The 21,247-nt window shown below is 40.1% G+C and overlaps 2 protein-coding genes across 3 annotated transcripts; one reads left to right on the forward strand and one right to left on the reverse strand.

Moving 5' to 3' along the window:
* LOC109207117 (uncharacterized membrane protein At3g27390-like) lies at window positions 496–5,549 on the forward strand. Its single transcript, XM_019370003.1, has 10 exons — window positions 496–872; window positions 1,919–2,027; window positions 2,120–2,312; window positions 2,406–2,542; window positions 3,604–3,892; window positions 3,990–4,096; window positions 4,205–4,340; window positions 4,432–4,630; window positions 4,720–4,963; window positions 5,053–5,549. Exons 1-10 carry the CDS (start codon window positions 779–781, stop codon window positions 5,318–5,320), a joined length of 1,776 nt encoding a protein of 591 aa, XP_019225548.1. The 5' UTR covers window positions 496–778; the 3' UTR covers window positions 5,321–5,549.
* On the reverse strand, window positions 6,270–10,243 carry LOC109207128 (very-long-chain 3-oxoacyl-CoA reductase 1-like). Of its 2 annotated transcripts, XR_002064972.1 has the most exons (4): window positions 9,394–10,243; window positions 8,048–8,117; window positions 6,665–7,004; window positions 6,270–6,581 (listed from the first exon to the last, which is right to left on the reverse strand). XR_002064972.1 is itself a non-coding variant. In XM_019370011.1 (3 exons), the coding sequence occupies exons 1-3, from the start codon at window positions 10,029–10,031 to the stop codon at window positions 6,750–6,752; spliced, it is 963 nt and encodes a 320-aa protein (XP_019225556.1). In that variant the 5' UTR covers window positions 10,032–10,243; the 3' UTR covers window positions 6,270–6,749. The 2 variants fall into 2 exon arrangements, 1 of the variants encoding a protein (XP_019225556.1); XM_019370011.1 differs by having other exon boundaries at window positions 6,270–7,004.

The raw sequence follows: 21,247 nt of genomic DNA on the forward strand, positions 1-21,247 counted from the left end.
TTAGAGTGAGTGAACTTCAAGTCTTACCAAACAAACTGTATTGTCGTATTACAAAATCAAACTCGGATTATACGCGCATTACCAAAAGTTTCCTTAAAATGTTTTGAACGCTGAAACACCCTACAATTGACCTAATTTGCTACTGGAACTGTCTCGATCTCAAAATACAGAACTCCACTGCTGCCATCCCTCCGCCTGTGTGATTTGCAGGCTATTACACAGTGAGGGATTTTTATCCCGTGCACAGAATGTTCACCCGATTGACAAAGATTGTGACAGAAACTATAGCGGTTGTAGGTTTTCGTGGTGTTCCGGAAAAAAAAAAAGAACTCCACTGCTGCACCTTTCAGCAAAGTTGAAAATGATATTATAGAATAAAAGAAAAAGGATAGGAGTAATAAAGTATTCCATAATTAAAAAGTAGCACTTGAATACCTTGCTTTCAAGTTTCAAAACGCTATCAAATTTGTTTGTTTTTTTTTTTTTTTTTTTTTTTTTTTTTTTTTTTTTTTGGTTCACAGGCTGCAAACGCAATTGGTAGTATTTGGTAACCACACTTTATTATCCCCAATATTTGACAGTTAACCAACTTTTTTGTTCATAAATCCTCAAAACCCACATCATAATCTTCCTTTATCTTTCCATTTCACGTCCAGTTTTCACAGACTCGATTTTCCCCCACAAAGATTAGATTTTTTCATTAAAAAACTGAGATTTTTGGTTTCATTGCTTGTGATAAAGATCCAGTGGTTGTTGATTTAGCTGAAAAGCATAAGGAATGGAACCCCCAAGGGGGTTTCTGGCTTCTTTGTGGAACTTCATCTGTTTCTTGCCTTACTTCATTGGCCTGCTTATTCTGGGTGTTTTGAAAGGTTTTCCTTCAATTACACTCCTATTTACTGTTCAACGTTGTTGCTTCTTTCATTTCCTCTTAAATTTGGTTAAACATACATTTTTCTTAACTGTACAACTGTTAGGCACTGTGTTTTTGGATAGCACCTCTTCGTTCTGTTCTAATCATATGTGCATATACCCCCCCCCCCCCCCTCTGACACCTGCTACCTCTCACCAGCACAGGTACTGGGTAATTCTGTCCATGAAGGCTTGAACATGTGGGAAGAAATCGCCTAGTATTTTTGTCTCCGCTAGGATTTGAAGATAAGACGTCATGGTTCTCAACCCACTTCATTGACGACTAGGCCGCACTTATTGCATAACATTCTTAAATACTTACTGATTATGCTAGTTTCCGTAATCTATTTCCTTCAAATATGATTAGGACCAACTGCCAGATTAACCTTGTCTTTGGTTTTGCAAGTTCTTTGCCTTTACCATTGAGGCATCGACTGCGAATCTCGATACAAATTTGGTCTACATTGTCAATTCTTGCCCTTGATTACTCTGTATTAATGTCATTATTATTCCAAAGTTATTCTCCTTGATTATAAAGATAAATGACAGGGTTTGTGCCACTTAATTTTGGCAAGTGTCACTTTATGCCCGTTAATCCTCGTTTTATGCTAGTCTTTGTAATCTATTTTTTTCAAATGACGGTGGTGCCCGACCAGCTTGTGCGCATCTTGACTAATTCTAATGGGTACCTGCTACCTCCCACCAACATAGGTACTGGGGAACTGCGCCACCAAGGCTTTGGGCAAATGGAAGAAATTACCTAGTATTTTTGTGTCCACTGGGATTTTAAATATGATTAGTACTAACTGCCAGATTAACTTTAACTTTGGCCTTGCAAGATGCTTGCCTTTACAAGTAAGCCATTGACCACAAATGTCTATACCATTGTGGTCTACATTGTGAAATCTCGCCCTTGATTACTCTGTATTAATGTTAGTATCGTGCTAAAGTTTTTCTCCTTGACTATGAAGAGAAATGACAGGTTTTTGCCACTTTCTTTTTGCAGGTGTAATTTTGTGCCCATTGATCCTCGTTATAGTCACTATCGGAAACTCTGCCCTTATTTTGGGTCTTTGGCCGGTGCACCTGTTCTATACATATTACTGTCTATGGAGGTGCATTCTTTTGCTACTTTGATTCATGGTTAACCTCATGTATCTAAAGATATTACTTTTTAGTGACTTCCACCTTGTTTGATGAATTGCAGCACAAAGCAGTTAGGTCCAGCTTTAAAACTTGTGCTAAGCATATGTGTCATTGTTATTTTACTTTTATGGCCGTTGATTGGATTTGCAAGCAGCATCATTGGTGGGGCAGCTTATGGCTTCCTTTCTCCTGTGTTTGCCACTTTCCAAGCTGTGGGTGGAAAGAAGACGAATGCCTTCTTTCACAGTATATATGTATGTCTTGAGTGGTTTCTATTTCCTACATTGTTTACATCTTATCTCTTCTTTTGGCATCGAGTTTGTTAACTGCTTCATTGTTGATGGTAGGATGGGACTTGGGATACGATGAAAGGAAGCTTTACTATTGTTAGGGATTTGAGGGATGTTTTATACCATTCCTACTTCTCGATCATGGATGATTTGCGACTTCAAGGACCTCCTGGTGGAAAATACTATGAGATCAGGTTTCGCAGATCACCTATCTCGATGTTCTTTTTCCCCTTTTTGCCCCATTTGAAGTTGGAAAGTTTTCTGTATATTATCATATGTCAAATCTTTCAATATCAAAGAGTTTCAGATATCTGGTTGGTATGTGAACTCAGTTAGTGAAGTATCTACACTGGTGCTGAAATACAGTAAAACAGCTTTTTGTTGTTTTAACTTCTGCCTCTAAAGCATCTTAAATACTCCATCTTTCTCCTTTGGTTTGATCTATTTTTGAATTAGTTCATTCCAAAAATATGTCCCTGTAACTAAGTTGGCAAGCTACACAAAAGGAAAGTTAAATAGGAGTATGTAATAGTAACTGTTTATAGCATCTTCATACCTCTTTACATCTTCCACCTATTCTATTAAAACATATTTCTACCAAAAACTAATTCAACAACACTGTCAAAGAAATTTCTTGAACTCAGTAGGAGTCAAGTTAGTTCATCAAAATGTTATTGAGGGATAATTTACGAAAAGGAAGAAAAGGAAGTAAGCGTCTGTACTTGATTGCACGTATCTTTTCTCATCACTAGCAGATCTTCATGTGCCGACTTTTCAACCTTAAACACTTATTAAGTTTCTCTTAATTCTAACAATACGAAAAACATCGACCCCCTGGGTTTTTTAGCTGTATTAGGATTACTGGAATGAGATCAAGATGTTATTCTACTTGTCCGTCAGTCAAAATCTCCATGCTCTATGACAGAATAGAAATAAAGATGTACAAGATGTTATTCTACTTATCAGCAAGTCAGAATCTCCTCCGTGTCAAACAGAAATACAGATGCAGTAGTTTTTGGAAATTTATAGTACTTTGCTATAACTCCTTAGTTTAAGTTGGATCTTGTAGGTCTTTGCACTTAAGATATTAGCATTTTTAAAAGTCTCCTGTTTTCCTTAACAAAAATGTTCATCAATTATCGTGGATTCGACTTATGCTGTTTAGCTGCAAGCATATGTTGGGGGTTTGGCTGGTTAATTATTCTTCATGAGAGATTTACTTTTTGCTCAGAAGTTACTTTTCGATCTATTACAGGTTGCTTTATATTCCTTTGGCACTAGTAGCCGTGGCACTAGGACTCCTGGTTGACATACCGACGATCACAGTAATTGCTGCTTGCAAATTTCCTTACATGCTTTTGAAGGGGTGGCGTCGCTTGTTTCATGATTGTATAGGTCGAGAAGGACCTTTTCTAGAGACCATCTGTGTGCCATTTGCTGGTCTTGCTATCTTACTCTGGCCAATGGCTGTTGTTGGGGCATTCATTGGATCAATGTTAGCAAGTATCCTCCTCGGTGCTTATTCAGGAGTAGTTGTATATCAGGTGAAGTTCCCTTTTTGTTTCAAGGACTTCAAAATTGTCTCTTGCGTTTTATATGTTTCCTGAACTGCTAATGTTTTACCAATGCCTTCTACTTCAGGAGTCTTCTCTTTGGTTGGGGCTTTGCTATATCGTTGCTTCCTTGTCCATATATGATGAATATAGCAATGATGTGCTAGATATGCCAGAAGGATCCTGCTTTCCTAGGTTCCGATAGCTACAACCTTTTAACCTCAATACCTTTGATAATTGACAAATGTATATTTAATTTCAAATAATTTTGACAGTTGCTGTATATCTGTGGTATTCATATAGGCCTCGGTACAGAAAGAAGACTGCATCAAGAACCAGCTCTCGTTCAGCTTCTTTCTCAAGACCTGAATCTGTCAGAAATCCACCATCTCGTACGAACTCCATCAATGCTCCCATGGTCGAATTGAAGCCCCTCGAGGTATAGTTATTTTGCTTTTGTGATGCTTCACCAGAACCTGGCTGTGAATATTTGGTGCTAATTTTGCGTTCAACATATATTACTACTCTAGCTTCTTGATGGCTTATTCACGGGCTGTCAATATCATGGGGAAATCATGGTATCTAAAGGAGTAATTACACAAAAAGACATTGAAGATGCCAAGTCTAATAGAGATAGTGGTCAAATCATTAACATTGGTTTGCCTGCCTATTGCATCCTTCAGACCCTTATACGTTCTGCCAAAGCCAACAGCGCTGGTCTTTTGATAAGTAAGTCAAATATGCAATTATTGACTGTTTAATGTAGAATTGGGGTTTTTATACCAAAAGGACTAATCATGTAAACCTTGTTTATACAGACGATGATGGTACCGAAGTAACCAGCACAAACAGGCCCAGAGATACCTTCTATGAGTGGTTTCTCAATCCACTCTTGATCATCAAAGACCAGATCAAAGCTGAAAATATTTCCGACAGCGAAGAGGAGTACCTTGGCAAATTGGTTTTGTTGAGTGGTGATCCTGAGAGGTTGAGGAATTTAAATATTGGATCTCCACCTGAATCTGAACTGAGGCGAGCTGAGTTTGAGGCGTTAGCTCGAAGGTGATAATCCGTGAAATATAGCATCTTGATTTTGTTACCACTAATAGCATTCTGATTTTGTATTAACGCTCCCGATTTTTGTCATGAAGACTACGAGGCATCACAAAATCTATATCAAGATATCCAACATTCAGGCGCCGCTTTGAGAGTAGCATCAGGATTATCTTAGAAGAACTAGCCAAGAAGAACGGTGATAGTAGAAAATCAGAAGATTCAGGACCTCAAAAAGTTCCCAGGTCAAAAAGCATGTTTGTTCGCATGTTTAGCGATAAATCTTTCAAGAACAGAAACGGAAACAATGGATATGATCAAGAGGCTCAACTGGTAGATGCTGACAGAAATGTTGAAATTCAGTGATAATATGTGTATATCATTAACCATTTTCTGGTATGTAGCTTCGGTTTAGGTGTTAATCTTATTTTTCTATGTTGACGTGATTGGATTTGCATGAGAATCGTAGTAGGAATAGGTTAGAATGATTTCTTCTCTGCTGATGCTTTAGCATGAGCATGTGTTGTTTGTAAAATTAGCCAAAGAAGTAACCTTCCTTTCTATTTAAATTTAAGGATAAAACTTTCTCCTTCTCTTTTCCCTCTGTAGAGGTAGAAACTAGTATGCTTTGATCTGTCTCTGCTCTTTCAGTCATCAGGTTTAGCTTGAAAGGAAAAATGGGCACAAATTTGGCAGCTTTAATTAGTCTGAACTTTTATGAGGTGATAAAAAGAAAATAAACACATTTTTCATCTATGGCCAGAGCTACTTTCTGCTGCAAATGAGTTTTTCATTTCTTGGACAAACTTTATGAATCTGTATATCAGTTATCCTTCCAGCATCTTTTTTATAGATATAACTTTCTTTCTTTTCCCCCTCCTTGAAGGGGAGTCTTAGCGTAACTGGTAAAATTATTGCTATGTGACCAGGAGGTCACGGGTTCGAGCCGTGGAAACAGCCTCTTGTAGAAATGCAGGGTAATGCGTCTTACATTAGAGCCTTGTGGTCCGGCCCTTCCCTGGACCCCGCGCGTAACCGGACTGCCCTTTTTTTAGAGGTAGAATAAGGTTGAGCATGTAACATCGTCATAATTTAGCCAATGTTTTCAAAACATGCACTTGTATTAAACCTCACTCAATCTTCAAATGATCTGATAAATCATAGGAGTAATATTTTGATCTAGTTACCCTTTAAATTCAAATTAGCAAATACATTCATGTAAGATATGCTCGTTGACAGTTGAGTCAAAAAATTTACAATCAAACTGTGAGCGAAATTATCAAGAATTATCTTCTAACACTTAAAGACTGGTAAATCCAATAAAAACTGTAATATCACAATTCTCAGAGAAATGAGTTTGGATACAATGAATATTCAGAAGAGGATATGATTATCAAACCTATTCAAAACAATGAATTATCTGTTGTATTAAAACATAGGGTATTCATTGGTTCATATAAGTAAACACCAAGCTTAAATTTCATCCTGCAACATCAAACTCAAAGAACAAATACAAACAGAATCATCTGATATACTTGCCCTGGAAAATGGTTCTTTTGGCTAGACATAATAGAGATCCGAGAACTCGAATTTCTTTTGGACTACTCTTGATTCAAACAACCTACAGCTAAGAACGCACAAGAATGAGATCAGGCTTGTTTGATAAGAACAAAACCAACCTTCTTGTTGCATTATCAGAATTAGCATTACCCTATTGGAAACAGGAACAGAAAGAAGAGGATAGGAATTCAGCTAATCAGACTTGGGATAATGGATGAGGTGAGGAAGGTGCTTTCTATTCCTTCTTCCTGGAGTCTTTCATCTGCCCCCTCTTCCGAATTCCCATGCAGAACTTCAGACGCCAAGCATCAACAATCGACTCTGGCAGTGAATATATCAAACCCCACAGAAGAGAATGGGGCCAGTAAGGCGTACACCTTGGCTCATAACCTATCCATCGCAGGCCAGCCCGAGCATAACCATCAGTTGAGGGAACAAAAAATGAAGATCTTTTGATCGACGCCATCTTTGTTGCAACATACAATGGCACCTATATTTGGAGAAGGAAGAATAATGTTACATGAAGTGAAAATAGTTCAGTAGAGTGTAGACATTATATAACTTCCTGACTACAGAAGATATGACAGTTTTAAACTGAGAGGAAAATTAAGAAAATGTAAAGCAGTAAAGGAGGATGTCAGAATGTCCTCCAACTTTGACAAGAGCTTATTCAGCGCATATGTTGATGAAGTTGAACCGGACGCTACCAGACAGATTCATTTACCATAAAAAAAAAAAAGAATCACTCTTAATACTAATGTTAATAGGGCAAATTGTAGGTGGAATTCTAATTTATATATATCTTAACAGACAGGAACTCAGAAATTCAATGTTATAATATCCACAATATCCCCATCCACCCCCACCCCCCCACCCCCCAACCCCACCCCTAAAAAAAAAAAAAAATCCCCTGCCACGCACTTAGCCTCGCATGTCCATCCATAATGAATAACTAGTAACAATAAACTCTTCAACCAACCACTGACACTCATATGCTCCTATAACGTATTTCGAACTGTAGAATAAATTTTTCAAGAAGCAAAAGACAGCAGATGGAAGGCCTTCCACTGAAGTACCAAGAACCAAAGAAGAATCCAGGGCGTTAGGATGTAACACATGTAGTAATCTTCACATAGGAGTATAGGACGTGTTCTCTAGCATAACAAAATTCTAAAACTTTCATATTGACAAGAAAATGGGATCAAAAGATAGTAACTGCAGCCTGATATGTGGAGTGATTATGGTCCTAATCCAAAAATATTTGGACTCTGTGGTTCCAGACTCATAATTATTATAGTATATCAATTTAAACTTTTCAGTCAAGCAAAAGTTCTTAGACCATGCTATATGTGGAGGTTACTTAGGCGGTTCAGGACATGAATAAGTGTGTAGAGTCTGAAGCTCATTAGACTGGGTGAGTCATGTACGAGTCATTTTAAAAATACCAAACGGAAAAGATGAAGCAGATAAACTGTGGTTTACAATAAAAAGCCAAAAAAAATGCTTCAACTGATCAAAGCGTCTAACATATACCTGACATTGCACATCAATTCCACTCTTCTTGTACTCTACATACAGGCATCTAGAGAACTGATCAACGTATCTGAAAAATATATCCAAAATATCCACGCAGCACATAAGAATATTACAAAACAACTACTACTTCGTGCTTAAACATTCACATCTTGCTAAAACATTGTCAGTATGAAAAACAAGGAATAAGCGGGAAGCATTATCTTAAGCGACAACTTTCATCTTTGTCAATTGCATGCTACATTGCATGGCAGCAACTTTGCATAGACTGCATATCAAGTTATTTCTTAAGGAAGCATTATCTTCCAACTTTTTAGGTTTGTTGTCCTTCAAATTTCAGCAATGCACTGGCTTCTGGTTGCTAACTAAACACCCTACTTTTTTGGTCTGTGGGGAGAGGAAGGCCAACAGAGGGAATTGGTTGGTCAAGTGGGGTCACAAAGAAGAAGAGTGCATGGAGGAGCAATTACTAAGGGATACAACCACTATGGATATCTGTATGTATGTAGTAGCAGTAGCGTTTGGAGGTGAAATTGGATGATGGGAGGGCAATGGAGAAGAAAGAATATAAGAGCTACTAACTAATATAAAAGATTCATCGGAAAACAAAAACAAAGAGGTACTAATTAATATGATGTCGGATGTCATTCCTTGTACAGTAACCCAAACTCCATTCTCTATTTTCCAGAATCAATTCAACTTCTACAGAAATTCATGTAACTTTACTGTCGGAACAAGTTGTCCTCTTTCTTTACTTTGCTTTGAGCAAAATAGAGGATATCCAGACTCATGTCATTCAATAATACAGCAAATTTCTGAAATGAGGACATCTCAGTAAGCAAAGTGAAGTGTCAAGTTTTTCACTTCAAACCTCCCCTTATATAGAGCTACCACATATGAAATCATACGCTCCATCCGACAAGAGGGATTGCTGAGATGGTCAGTACTCCCCACCTACAACCTCAAGTTCGTGGGTTCGAGTCACCAAAGGAGCAACAACTCCAACAAAAGGGGATCAAAGGGGACGAGAATTAAAAAAAGAAAAAAAAGAAAAGAAACCTCCATCCATAACACTAGTTTTATTTTGCGTGTGTACATTAACATGAATATCAACTCTTATAGTTTATATGCAAATACTTTTACCAATTTCTAAATGGCTTTAAAGTTTATCAACTTATGTATAAATTTTACCTTTTTCTCCTAAGTTTCACCTAAGGTGCAATCATTTTGCTACAATTCAATCCAAAATGAACCCTCAAAACTAACTACAATCTAAAATCTTATAAATTAGAATCGCCAAAAGAGAATTAAAACAGATAAAAGCAGCTAAAGAGTGCAAAACTTACGCTTTAGTTGCAGCATAAACAGCATAAAGGGGATCGGATGGAATAACAATTGCAGCACCAGAACCAATATTAACAATAGCACCTTTTTTCCTCTTCAACATACCAGGCAAAACAGCTTGAGTAACCTTAGTAGTCCCTTCTACATTAACTTTAATCAAATCAGCCAATAATTTATCATCCACTTCATGAAAAAATCTAGCATAAGGATACGAAACCCCAACATTATTAATCAAAACACCAACATCTAACCCTTCAATTATCTCCTTAATCTTCTTAACCCCTTCATCTAAATCACCAGAAAAATCAACAACCACTGATTTAATCTGGATTTGTCCATACTTAGCCTTAATTGAATCAGAAACATCTTTCAACTTATCAGGATTACGACCCACAAGAACTAAATTCAGTCCCTTTCTTGCTAATTGAAAAGCAAAGCCTTTTCCAATACCATCAGTTGGTCCAGTAACAAGAGCCCACGACCCATATTTCTTGAGATTTTTACCCGGTCTAAGGAAATTAACATAGACCCATTTGAGAATAATGAGAGAAAAGCATAAAATTTTTGAAGAACCTAAAGAAAGAAGAAAAAGAAGCCATATGGGCTGAGATTTGAGCTGATGATAGATGCAAGTATCCATTGTGTGATGTGCAAGTGGAACAGAAACAGTACAAGATTTGTGCAGCTAAATATAGATCTAAAGATTGGATTTTTGAGCGTTACGTACAATGATGGGGTTTAATATTAGCACAATCTATTGCACGTGGTTGGGCACAGCTGGAAGAATGGGACAGAGCTATGAGAGTTTAAATAACTATTGGATTTATTGTTAGGAGGAGACGGTTGGCCATTTAATAGGTGGCCAAATGGCCATTATTATATCGAAAGTCAATAGTAGTAGTACTAAGTGTTACACATTTTTGGCAAGGTTTGTTGAAGTTAGATGAACAAAATTTGGTATGCCTTATACTTAGGTGACCCGTCGTGGGATGCTAAATCTTTTTTTTTTTTCGTGTGTGTAACCAACATATCCAGAAATCAACCCGACTAATTTTAATTTGCGTTGGTGTAGCCGTGTAGGGTTCATAATTCATTTAAAAAACGTTCATTAGGAGGAGTTTCTCCATTTTCAGAATACCAAATCTAATTTCTACTTCATTGTAAAGTTTGTTCGAGCAAATAAATGCTAGCCTAATTAGTAACAAGATAATGGGGTGAATCTCAGTTGACCTTAATAAATCCTAGATCAAATAGAGCGAACTCTTGTATAGTGAGAAGAGTTAAAAAGCATTAATTAGTGAGTTCAAGATACTAAGATTGATAAAATATGTAATATCATAAATGTGCAATAAATGCAAGAAACGACAATGATTATAGCGTGAAGGAACTTTCACCCAATGATTGTATGACTGGGTCTGACGACGTGAAAAGGTATGCAGTTGATATGAATGTGCAATCTTTGAGATCTATGGATGAAGGTTGAATAACATGTGCTTGAATAAAGAGAATAAGACAACTCTTTCGTATATTCTTCTCTCAACTTTACAATATGATTCTTGGTTCCCAAAAAGGCAGATCCCCCCTTTGGTTCCCTCTCTCTTCCTATTTATAAGTGACATTCCCAAAAAAACCCTAAAAAGTACAACATAGAGAATATCCAAAGGAATATTCTTCCTATCTATTTCTGAGTTTAAGTTACCGTTGCTACTCTATCTCAGCTGCCCGCTTCTAGTCGTCGGCCTTTATTTGGACGACTGTCGGTCGTTGTATCGTGGTCGACCCCTTCCTATGTCCTGCTTATTCGTTACCGTGGTTACCAAATTTGGACCTATACAGTTAGTCCCTCCGCTTGTTGAGGTCGTAGCCCTACACGTCCTTGATAAGTGGACATCATTCGTTTCCGTTATGGGAGAATTTGGCTGCTAGAGTTCGCCGGGTTGACCAAGATCGAGAGAGCGACACGTCCTGCGGCACCCTGATTGATGTGGTTATCAAGATGTGATGTCACTCCCACGCGCGTCATCATTACGCATCTTCCCGAGACAGCGTCTGAATGCTTGTCGCTTTGGTTTTAGCGCCATTGGCAGTCTTCTGCTTCGATTCTCGCGCCATCCAGCCCTATAAATAGGCGAGGGTTTCGTTTTTTCAGGAATTTTTTCCCATTTCCTTCCTTGTGTATACATTATCCTCCTTCGATCATCTTTCTTAATTCTCTAGCTCTATCCCTATGGTTATGCTTCTTGTCTTCCCGTTCAGTCACTGTTCCTCATTTTAGGTTTACTAGCATACCCTCTATTACCAAGATGCCCCGAACCTTCCATGCACAAGATGAAGTTTTCGACGCCACTCCGTTGTCAGTGGCCCTTCCTTTCGGTGGCGAGGATATTGCGGCTGAGGATGGTGACAGTTTTACTACCGTAGAGGAGATACTCCCCAGAAACCCTATGTCCGGGAACGATTTCCACAAGGTTCCTGCTCCTTCTCCCGTTCCGGTGATTTCTGAAACCGGGCCATCTCAGATAGATGAACTCCGGTCTACATACAATATTCCTCCCCATGTCGAGATGGTTCCGACTGGGAGGGACATCGTGGTGGTCCACAGACCGGGATATTATGACTTTATACGTGTATCCTTTCATGATTGGTCATACCCTCCCTCTTCTTCCGCTGGCGGAGGAGTATTGCCGATTTTACGAAGTTTGCCCGGCACAACTGTCTCCGTACTTGTATAAAATCTTTCTGGTGCTGACGAAGTATGCGGAATTGGTTGGGTGTGAGGTTGGCATTCTTTTACGTTTATTTTCCCCGAGCTTTCATAGGGGTACCATGATACATCTGCGACATCGCGGGACCAGGGGGTTGGTGGTTGGAACGGATGACCGAGCGAGTCGGATGTTTTGGTACAAGTATTTTTTCATCAAAACGGAGCACTTAGTGTCGGACCCTACTGCATTTCTAGAGCAGTGGAATCATAACCGTAGGTGTCGGTGATGTACGCTTGTTATCTATTTTCGTTCTTTCTGATTTTTGTTCACCTGTGACTTTTCTATACAGCTGAGAGACGTGCACCCTTTCCCGTCGTCGGTATTGAGGATTGGGTATCTCGCATACTACCTCACATGGTGGGGATTCGAGATTGGGCCGCTTTCTTCAAATGCTTTGGACCGAAGGTTCCGTCTGGTAAATGTTTCTTTTGCTCCGACCTTTGGTTGTTTGTTGTCGTTTATTGATACGACCTCTTTGCGGTGACAGGCCGACGGATTTCCAAAAAGAAGGCTCCAGTCCCGGCATTTTGCCAGGCCGTTGCATCGGTGGGGATGCAGTTTGCTTTAGCTGAGTCCAGCCGCGGAGGTCGTACTCAGACTGTACCAACAAGGGACCCTCCTCAGGACGTCGCTGTACGGGACGAGATCTCTTCTCGACCTACCTACCACCTCGTAGATGAGTCTTCCAACGGGGATGAATCGTCGTCGAGAAAATGGAGGAGGGTGGAGCTTGGGAGGCCGTCGCCACTTATCTTGAAAAGAGAAAAATCGTCGCTTCGAGTCAGGCACGAGGGCCGTTCTTATGGCGGACGCCATTTTGGCGGGGAGGTCCCCTAGGGCCGAAGAGGTATGTCAAGGCGGGGCACCTATACGATCTGCTGAGGGCGGCGCGTCGTCTGCTGCTGGTGGAGATGGAGCGGCGCATGCGGAGGACGATAGTTCAGGCTCGGACATTGATCCTGAAGATGTGCGAGCTTTCTTGGAGCGACATACCCGCACGGAAGTGAGAATGGAGGGACCTAACCGACACGTAATCATTCCTGCGGATTACGATCTTTTGGCGAACTCCGAGTAGGTAGTGTCGGCATTTGCCCCTTTGTGTGTTGCTTCCGAGAAAAAGGCGCTTTAGGCGATGAGTGATACGGAATTATCACAGAGTATTTCCGGCATGGCTTTGCGGGTAAGTGTTTTCACTCTTCCCCTCTTTTGGATTTGTTTTGTATGCGTAATCTGTTTAAGTCGACTTTCTTTCCTCTGCATATCAGACTCTCATCATGGAGATTGAGCGCGATCGGCGGGATGAACGGAGGACGGCCGTGTTTGGGAAGGTGGCCTCTAAGTACAAAGAGTATCACACCAAGCACCGTGCATTGGCCGATGTCTTCACTCAAGATGGCAATTTTCAGCTGTTTCGTGATGGGCTTAAGCAAAAAGAGAAAGAGTTGGCGCATAAGGTTGAGGAGCTAAAAAAGCAGGACGACGAACTGATGAGGGCCATTGGTCGATGTAGCGAGCTTGAGGCAGCCCTTAAGGCCAAGGATGATGAGCTTGAAGTGAGAAAGGGGATAACGACCGAGAACGCCGACCTTCAGGCTCGGGTGGTCGCCTTAACTGCCAAACTTGGGCGAAGAGAGGCGGAGGCTGTCAACTTGAGGGGTGAATTGAGCGCTAAAGCTGATGACTTGGCTCGTGCTGAAAAGGGCAGGGTGACTGCCGTATCTGAAATAGCTGCCCTAGAGGATGCCCTTCGTGTTTTTAGGTCCGAGCGGGACAATGAGGTGGAAACGTTAGCGCTTAAGGTGGCGAGATTAGAAAAATGGATCCAAGATCAAGAGGCGGAGTTGTCCGTGTTGAACGATCAGGTTGTTGCTTTGAAGGCAGAAGAAGTGCGACGGCAGTCGCAACCCTCCACATCTCATATCTTAGTTAATCCCATCGTGCCGCGGGAGTTGTATGAGATGTGGGTCCATGCCGAGGCTCAGCTAGATGTTTACAAGTCCCTGCAGGCTAACGGGAAGGTTTCCGAGGCAGAACTTGAGGGTGTACGTGTTAAAGCACGTGCAGCTCGTAAGGCATGCGGCTATGATCCCGGTGCCTGGCGGAGACAATGTTGATGATGATCGCCTCCGATACTTGGTATAACGAGGAGTATGATGCGGAAGACAACACGGCGTAGGACTGTTGTATTTATTTTGTTTTTGCTTTGCTATTTTTGTGACGGCGTCTCTGAGCCCTTTGTACAAAACTTTTATAATATAATAGTTGCAATGGAATGACTCTCTTTTTGCTGTTTACCTTTGCATTGTTATTTTTGTTTGTTGTGAGGGGGTTTCCGGCTTTTCGGCCTCTCGTGTACTGTTTTGGCGTGGTTGATTGTAGATCTTAGTAACTTGAGCAGAGTTGAATTTAAACGATTCGGGCGAAGCCGAATGTTAAAGTAATTCGAGCGAGGTCAATTGTTAAAGTAATTCGAGCGATGTCGGATTTTTTCTTTTGGCGATGGCCCTTGGCTGTAGGGGTGTTATTTCGAGTTAAGGTCGAAATGTTAACCCGTCGAAATTCTAGTGAAATTGAATTTTTCTTTTGGCGATGGCTCTTAGGCGTAGGGGTGTTATTTCGAGTTAAGGTCGAAATGTTAACCCATTGAAATTCGAGCGATGTCGAATTTTCTTTTGGCGATGGCCCTTGGCCTTAGGGGTGTTATTTCGAGTTAAGGTTAAAATGTTAACCCGTTGAAATTCCATCGATGTCGAATTTTCTTTTGGCGATGGCCCTTGGCCGTAGGGGTGTTATTTTGATTTAAGGTCAAAATGTTAACCCGTTGAAATTCGAGCGATGTCGAATTTTATTTTGGCGATGGCCCTTGGCCGTAGGGGTGTTATTTTGAGTTAAGTTCGAAATGTTAACCCGCTGAAATTCGAGCGATGTCGAATTTTATTTTGGAGATGGCCCTTGGCCGTAGGGGTGTTATTTCGAGTTAAGGTCGAAATGTTAACCCGTTGAAATTCGAGCGAGGTCGAATTGTTAAGTGATGGAGAATAAAATGTTGCTTTATTTCACTCATTGGAGAATATCTTGGTGGAGAGTACAAAATGTTGCTTTATTTCATTCACTGGAGAATACTATACATGTTCGTTTCATACACATATTAGAGAAGTTTCCATGTATCTAGTCCCTTCACCATTCGGCCTGGAGAGACAATCGGCAGGCGAGGCGATGAATTATACTTTAAACTTCGAGACGTCCCCTTCGTTGACTCGTTAAAAACCTACCCGAGAAAACCCAATTGGGACAAAACACGAGCGAGGGAAAAGGAGTACGATTTCGGGGGGCGTCCTTGTTGGCCCAAGTTCAGATGAAGTTTTGAAGATTGACAAATGAACTCAGTCATGGACCAGGTTCATCATGAGAGACACAGTGGTTATCTACTTATACATGTGAGATGCACGTGAAGAAGATAAGTCTCACGGATCAAGCAGCAATATCTTCTGAATTGATCAAAAAGGTTGCATAAAGGATGAGGAGATGAAGTCTCCTAATGTGAAGAGAACTTAATCCGGATCAAGGATAAGGGTTGGAGTTTGTATTGTTGTAGGACTCAAATTCGACAAAGGATCAGCAATTGAGTCTCAATCAAACTTTGATTACTAACTCATTAAATAACAATGATTGTTCTCTTTTACAGGTGTTGCACAAAAACGCAGAAGTTAAACGTGAATTGAGAGCAAAATAGCAAGGCTTTTTGCAAGCAGTTCGTGTGTGATTCAAGTGTGCAAACCTGAAGCTACATGAACCAGATTGAAGAACCAGCTCCATAAAGAGTTTTATGTGTCTTTCTTTATTTCTAGTTCAATTGTAGTAGGTGTTTCATATTGTACCTTTCAGCTTATTTAGAAGCAATTGTATTAGGTACGTAGAGTTTTCAAGTTAGAGTTAACTTGATGTTGTCGCAACAGTTGAGACTGTGTGCCACAATGGGATTAGAGTTAATCCTTAGGTTTACAAAAGAGTTTTGTAAATGTTGTTTTTGGCTCAGTGATTTTAGTGGAAGTTTTGGAAAATCCTACTGAGTAGTAGGTCGTGGCTTTTTCACCTTTCGTGCCAGGTGTTTTCCACGTAAAAATCTCTGAGTTCTTTATTTTATGCACTTTTAATTCCGCAAACAGTAGTAGTAAGTACACCTAGAAGAACCAGGTTCTTCTAGAGCGAAAATTGGGTACCACACAAATCACCCCTCTCTTGTGTGGTATTGACGTTTATGACATCAATTGGTATCAGAGCGGGTTATCCTTGAAGAGGCTAACACCTTAGGAAAAGATCAACATGAGTGCACCACCTGGGAACTGGGAAGGGCAATCCACTGCTAGACCTCCACTTTTCAATGATCAGTACTATTCTTGGTGGAAGAACAGGATGAGAGATCACATCATAGGGGAAGACTATGAACTTTGGGACATAGTCACTGATGGTCCCCTAGCAACCACAAAGAAGAATGCTGAAGGAGTTGATGTGCCAAAGACAAGGGCTGACTGTACTGCTGAAGATCTGAGAAAGTGGGAGAAAAATGCTAAGGCCAAGAAATGGCTGGTGTGTTGACTAGGTCCAGATGAGTACAATAGGATCCAAAGTTGTACTACTGCTAAAGAGATATGGGACACTTGCAAGTGGCCCATGAAGGAACACCTCAAGTGAAAAGATCAAGAGGAACATTGATGTATTCTCAATGTGAGAATTTCACTATGAAGGAAGGAGAAACTATCCAGGAGATGTATACTAGGTTCACTACACTGACAAATGAACTTAAGTCTCTTGGAAGGGTTATTCTTGAAGAAGACAAGGTTGAGAAAATTCTGACTAGGGTTCTGCCAGTCACTTGGGAAAGCAAAATCACTGCTATTCAGGAATCCAAGAATATTGCTACTCTCAGACTGGATGAACTGATTGGAAATCTGACTGCCTATGAAATGAGAAGGCAAACCATGAAGATGGATACCCCCAAAAAGGAGAGAAGCTTAGCTCTCAGAATTGCTGAAGATGATGAGATGGCTATGATCACTAGAGATTTTAAAAAGTACCTGTTAAGAGGAAAGGGTTCTTCAAGAGGTATAACCTTCAACAAGACAAGAGCTCCTGAGAAACAAACCAATGAGGGTTGCTACAAGTGTGGTAAGACTGATCACATGATCAAAAACTGCCCTTAATGGGAAATTAAGTGGAAGAAAGAAAGAGCCGAACGAAGGAACAGGAAGAAGGAACAGGTTCAACCAAAAAGAAACAAAGGTTCAACCAAGGCTATGGTTGCTGCTTGGGGAGAAACCTCAGATGAAGACTCAGAAGATGAAGCTGAAGAAGAGCAAGCACTGATGGCCATCGGATAATCAGATGATAAACAAGAGGTAAGTATTTTTCATCTCAAAGACAAGATTAAATTCTTGTCTAAAGAAAAGTTGGCTGAGCTATTACTAGACTTCATTGATGAATCCGAAATAATTAACAATGAGAAGGAAGTTCTGTCTAGGGAATGTGTGATCCTAAAAGAAAATTGCAAAAGTCTAGAGTCTAGGGCAAATGAGATTGATAACAAAAATGCTGAGTTGAAGAACCAGGTTCTTAAACTTGACAACAGTGTCCTAGAACTTAGGTCTGAAAACCTAAAATTGAAATTAGGAATAGGAAAGAAGAAAGCTGATTACACATATCTCACTCTAGAAGAAAATTTAGGAAAAATGAAAGATGAATTGTATAAGAACGATGAATTCATCAAAGTCTTAAAGGAAGATCTAGGAAAGGTGAAACATGAACTAGACAGAACTTGCAAGTGTAACAAGGCTTCTGATGCACTCTCCTGGCTGCAAGAGCATCACAGTAGCAACAAAAGAGGACTTGGCTATGGGACTCAAGCTCCAAAATGGGATCCTAAAAGCAAGTACCTCACACTTCCTAAAAATAAAATCTGCACACACTGTGGTAAGACTAGCCATTACAAACATGAATGTAATGCAAAAGAAAAGGCCAGTCAAAAGAACAAAGCTTTTGTTCAAGGAAAAAGTAAGCTGCCTGGATGGGCAAGAAGGAATTTGATTCACCCTTTTGCTTATAGAAAGGGACCCAAACTAGTTTGGGTTCCTAAGACTAACCCCTGATTTCCTTTTGCAGGTCCAAGTGAAAGGGAGGAGCCAAATATGGTATATGGATAGTGGCTGCTCAAACATGACTGGGGACAAGGACCAGTTCCTTTCACTTGAGGACTTAAAGGGAGGTAATGTCTCCTTTGGTAATGGAAAGAAAGGTGAGATCATTGGGGTTGGAAAGGTAGGCAAAACAGATTCTCATTCCATAGAGAATGTCTACCTGATAGATGGCTTGAAATATAGCCTAATAAGTGTGTCACAACTGTGTGACAAAGGTAACCTTGTGGCTTTTACCTCCACCAAATGCTTTGTGATTAACCTTACCACTGACAAGATTGTTTTGCAGGGAAAAAGAGTTAACAATATTTACATTGTAGATTTGTCCACTCTTTCAGAAAATGAACTCACTTGTTTAAGTGTGTTGGTTAATGATCCCCTCCTGTGGCACAAAAGACTTGGTCATGCAAGTCTAAATCAGCTTAACAAATTAGTCTCTAAAGACTTGGTGATAGGGTTACCTAATATCAAGTTCAAGGAAGACAAAGTTTGTGAGACATGTGTAAGGGGGAAGCAGGTAAGGTCATCCTTCAAAAGCAAGAAAATGGTAATTACAACCAAGTCGTTGGAACTGGTTCATATGGATCTATGTGGTCCAATGAGAACCATGAGCAGAGGTGGAAAGAGATATGTAATGGTGCTAGTTGATGATTATTCTAGATTTACCTGGGTTCTATTTCTAACCTCCAAAGATGAAGCATTTGACATATTTTCTGCATTTGTTAGAAAAACTCAGAAACAATTAGGAAATCAACTTGCCTCCATTAGGTGTGATCATGGAACTGAATTTGAAAACTCAAAGTTTGCTGAGTTTTGTGATGAAAATGGTATAGATCATAATTTCTCTGCCCCTAAGACTCCTCAGCAAAATGGAGTAGTTGAAAGAAAAATAGAACTCTTGAGGATATAGCTAGAACCATGCTACTCTCTAGTAAATTGCCTCACAGCTTCTGGGCAGAGGCTGTAACACTGTATGTTACATAATAAATAGATGCATGACTAGACCTCTTGTTGAAAAAACTCCCTATGAGTTACTTAAAGGGAGAAAACCAAACATATCCCATCTAAGGGCATTTGGTTGCAAGTGCTATGTGCATAATAATGGAAAAGACTCCCTAGGTAAGTTTGATCCCAGAAGTGATGAGGGAGTGTTCTTGGGATATTCTTCACATAGTAAAGCATATAAAGTGTTTAACAAAAGAACTTTGTGTGTTGAAGAAAGTGTGCATGTTGTATTTGATGAAACTAACATTCTTTATGAGAGACGGGAACATGAAGATGAAGCCATTGGATTGGTAAAAGACTTGACTGAAGCATCAAATCAGGTTAAAGTGGCACCAATAGAAGGAAGAGGTGATGGAACAGGTTCTTCCATACAGGGCAACCTGACAGCGGGAAGAAATCAAAGAGGAATTGAAATAAACTTCTTGAAGGAACCTGTTCATGATCATATTCCTCAGCAAATGGCAGAAACATCTAGCAGAAGCCAGTTGGTTGTGAAACCTCACAAGTATCAATGTTCTTATCCCATTGAGAACATTCTCGCAGATCCAACATCTGGAGTTAAAACCAGATCACAATTAAAGAATCTGTGTGCTTTTGATGCTTTTTTATCTATCATTGAACCTAAAAATGTTGTTGAGTCTTTGCAGGATGCAGATTGGGTGAATGCAATGCAGGATGAGCTTAACCAGTTTCAAAGGAGTCAAGTTTGGCACCTAGTACCAAGACCTAAGGACAGATCAGTCATTGGTACAAAATGGGTCTTCAGGAACAAACTTGATGAAAATGGAACAGTTACAAGGAACAAAGCAAGATTGGTGGTCCAAGGTTACAGCCAGGAGGAGGGCATAGACTATGATGAGACTTTTGCTCCAGTAGCAAGACTAGAGGCAATCATACTCCTCATAGCCTTTGCAGCACACATGGAATTCACTCTTCATCAGATGGATGTCAAAAGTGCCTTCCTTAATGGCTACCTAAAGGAAGAAGTGTTTGTGAAACAACCTCCAGGATTTGAAAGCAAGGAATGTCCTAAGCATGTGTACAAGTTAGACAAAGCTCTATATGGGCTCAAGCAGGCCCCAAGAGCTTGGTATGAACGGCTATCAAAATTCCTACTGGAGCATGGCTACAAAAGAGGTAAAATTGATAGCACCTTATTCTTAAGGGAAAAAGGTAAGGATATCCTTGTTGTGCAAATCTATGTTGATGACATAATCTTTGGGGCCACCACTGATAAGTTAAGTAAGGACTTTGCAAAACTAATGGGGAGTGAGTTTGAAATGAGCATGATGGGTGAGCTTAACTTCTTCCTAGGGTTGCAGATCAAACAAAGTCAAAATGGAACCATGATTCATCACCAGAAGTATACAAAAGAACTAATCAAAAAGTTTAAAATGGAGGATTCTAAAGAAATAGATACACCTATCGCAACTGCCACTAAATTAGATGTTGATGAACCTGGTTCATCAGTTGATCAGAAGTTGTATAGGGGTATGATTGGTTCACTCTTGTATCTTACTGCCAGCAGACCTGACATTGTTTTTAGTGTAGGACTTTGTGCTCGGTTTCAGGCAAATCCAAAGGAGTCTCACTTGACTGCTGTCAAGAGGATATTGAGATATTTGAAAGGCACCACTGATCTGTGTCTTTGGTATCCTAAAGGTAGTAACTTTAATCTAGTAGGATATGCTGATGCTGATTATGCAGGTTTCCTAGTGGATAGGAAGAGCACCTCAGGTATGGCACACTTCCTTGGTTCATGTCTTGTATCATAGGCTACCAAAAAGCAAAATTCAGTAGCCCTATCTACTGCTGAAGCTGAATATGTTGTTGCTGCTTCTTATTGTGCTCAATTGCTATGGATCAAACAACAGTTGGTAGATTTTGGAATTGAAGTA

This window comes from Nicotiana attenuata, chromosome 2 (assembly GCF_001879085.1).
Source record: "Nicotiana attenuata strain UT chromosome 2, NIATTr2, whole genome shotgun sequence".
Lineage (NCBI taxonomy): Eukaryota > Viridiplantae > Streptophyta > Magnoliopsida > Solanales > Solanaceae > Nicotiana > Nicotiana attenuata.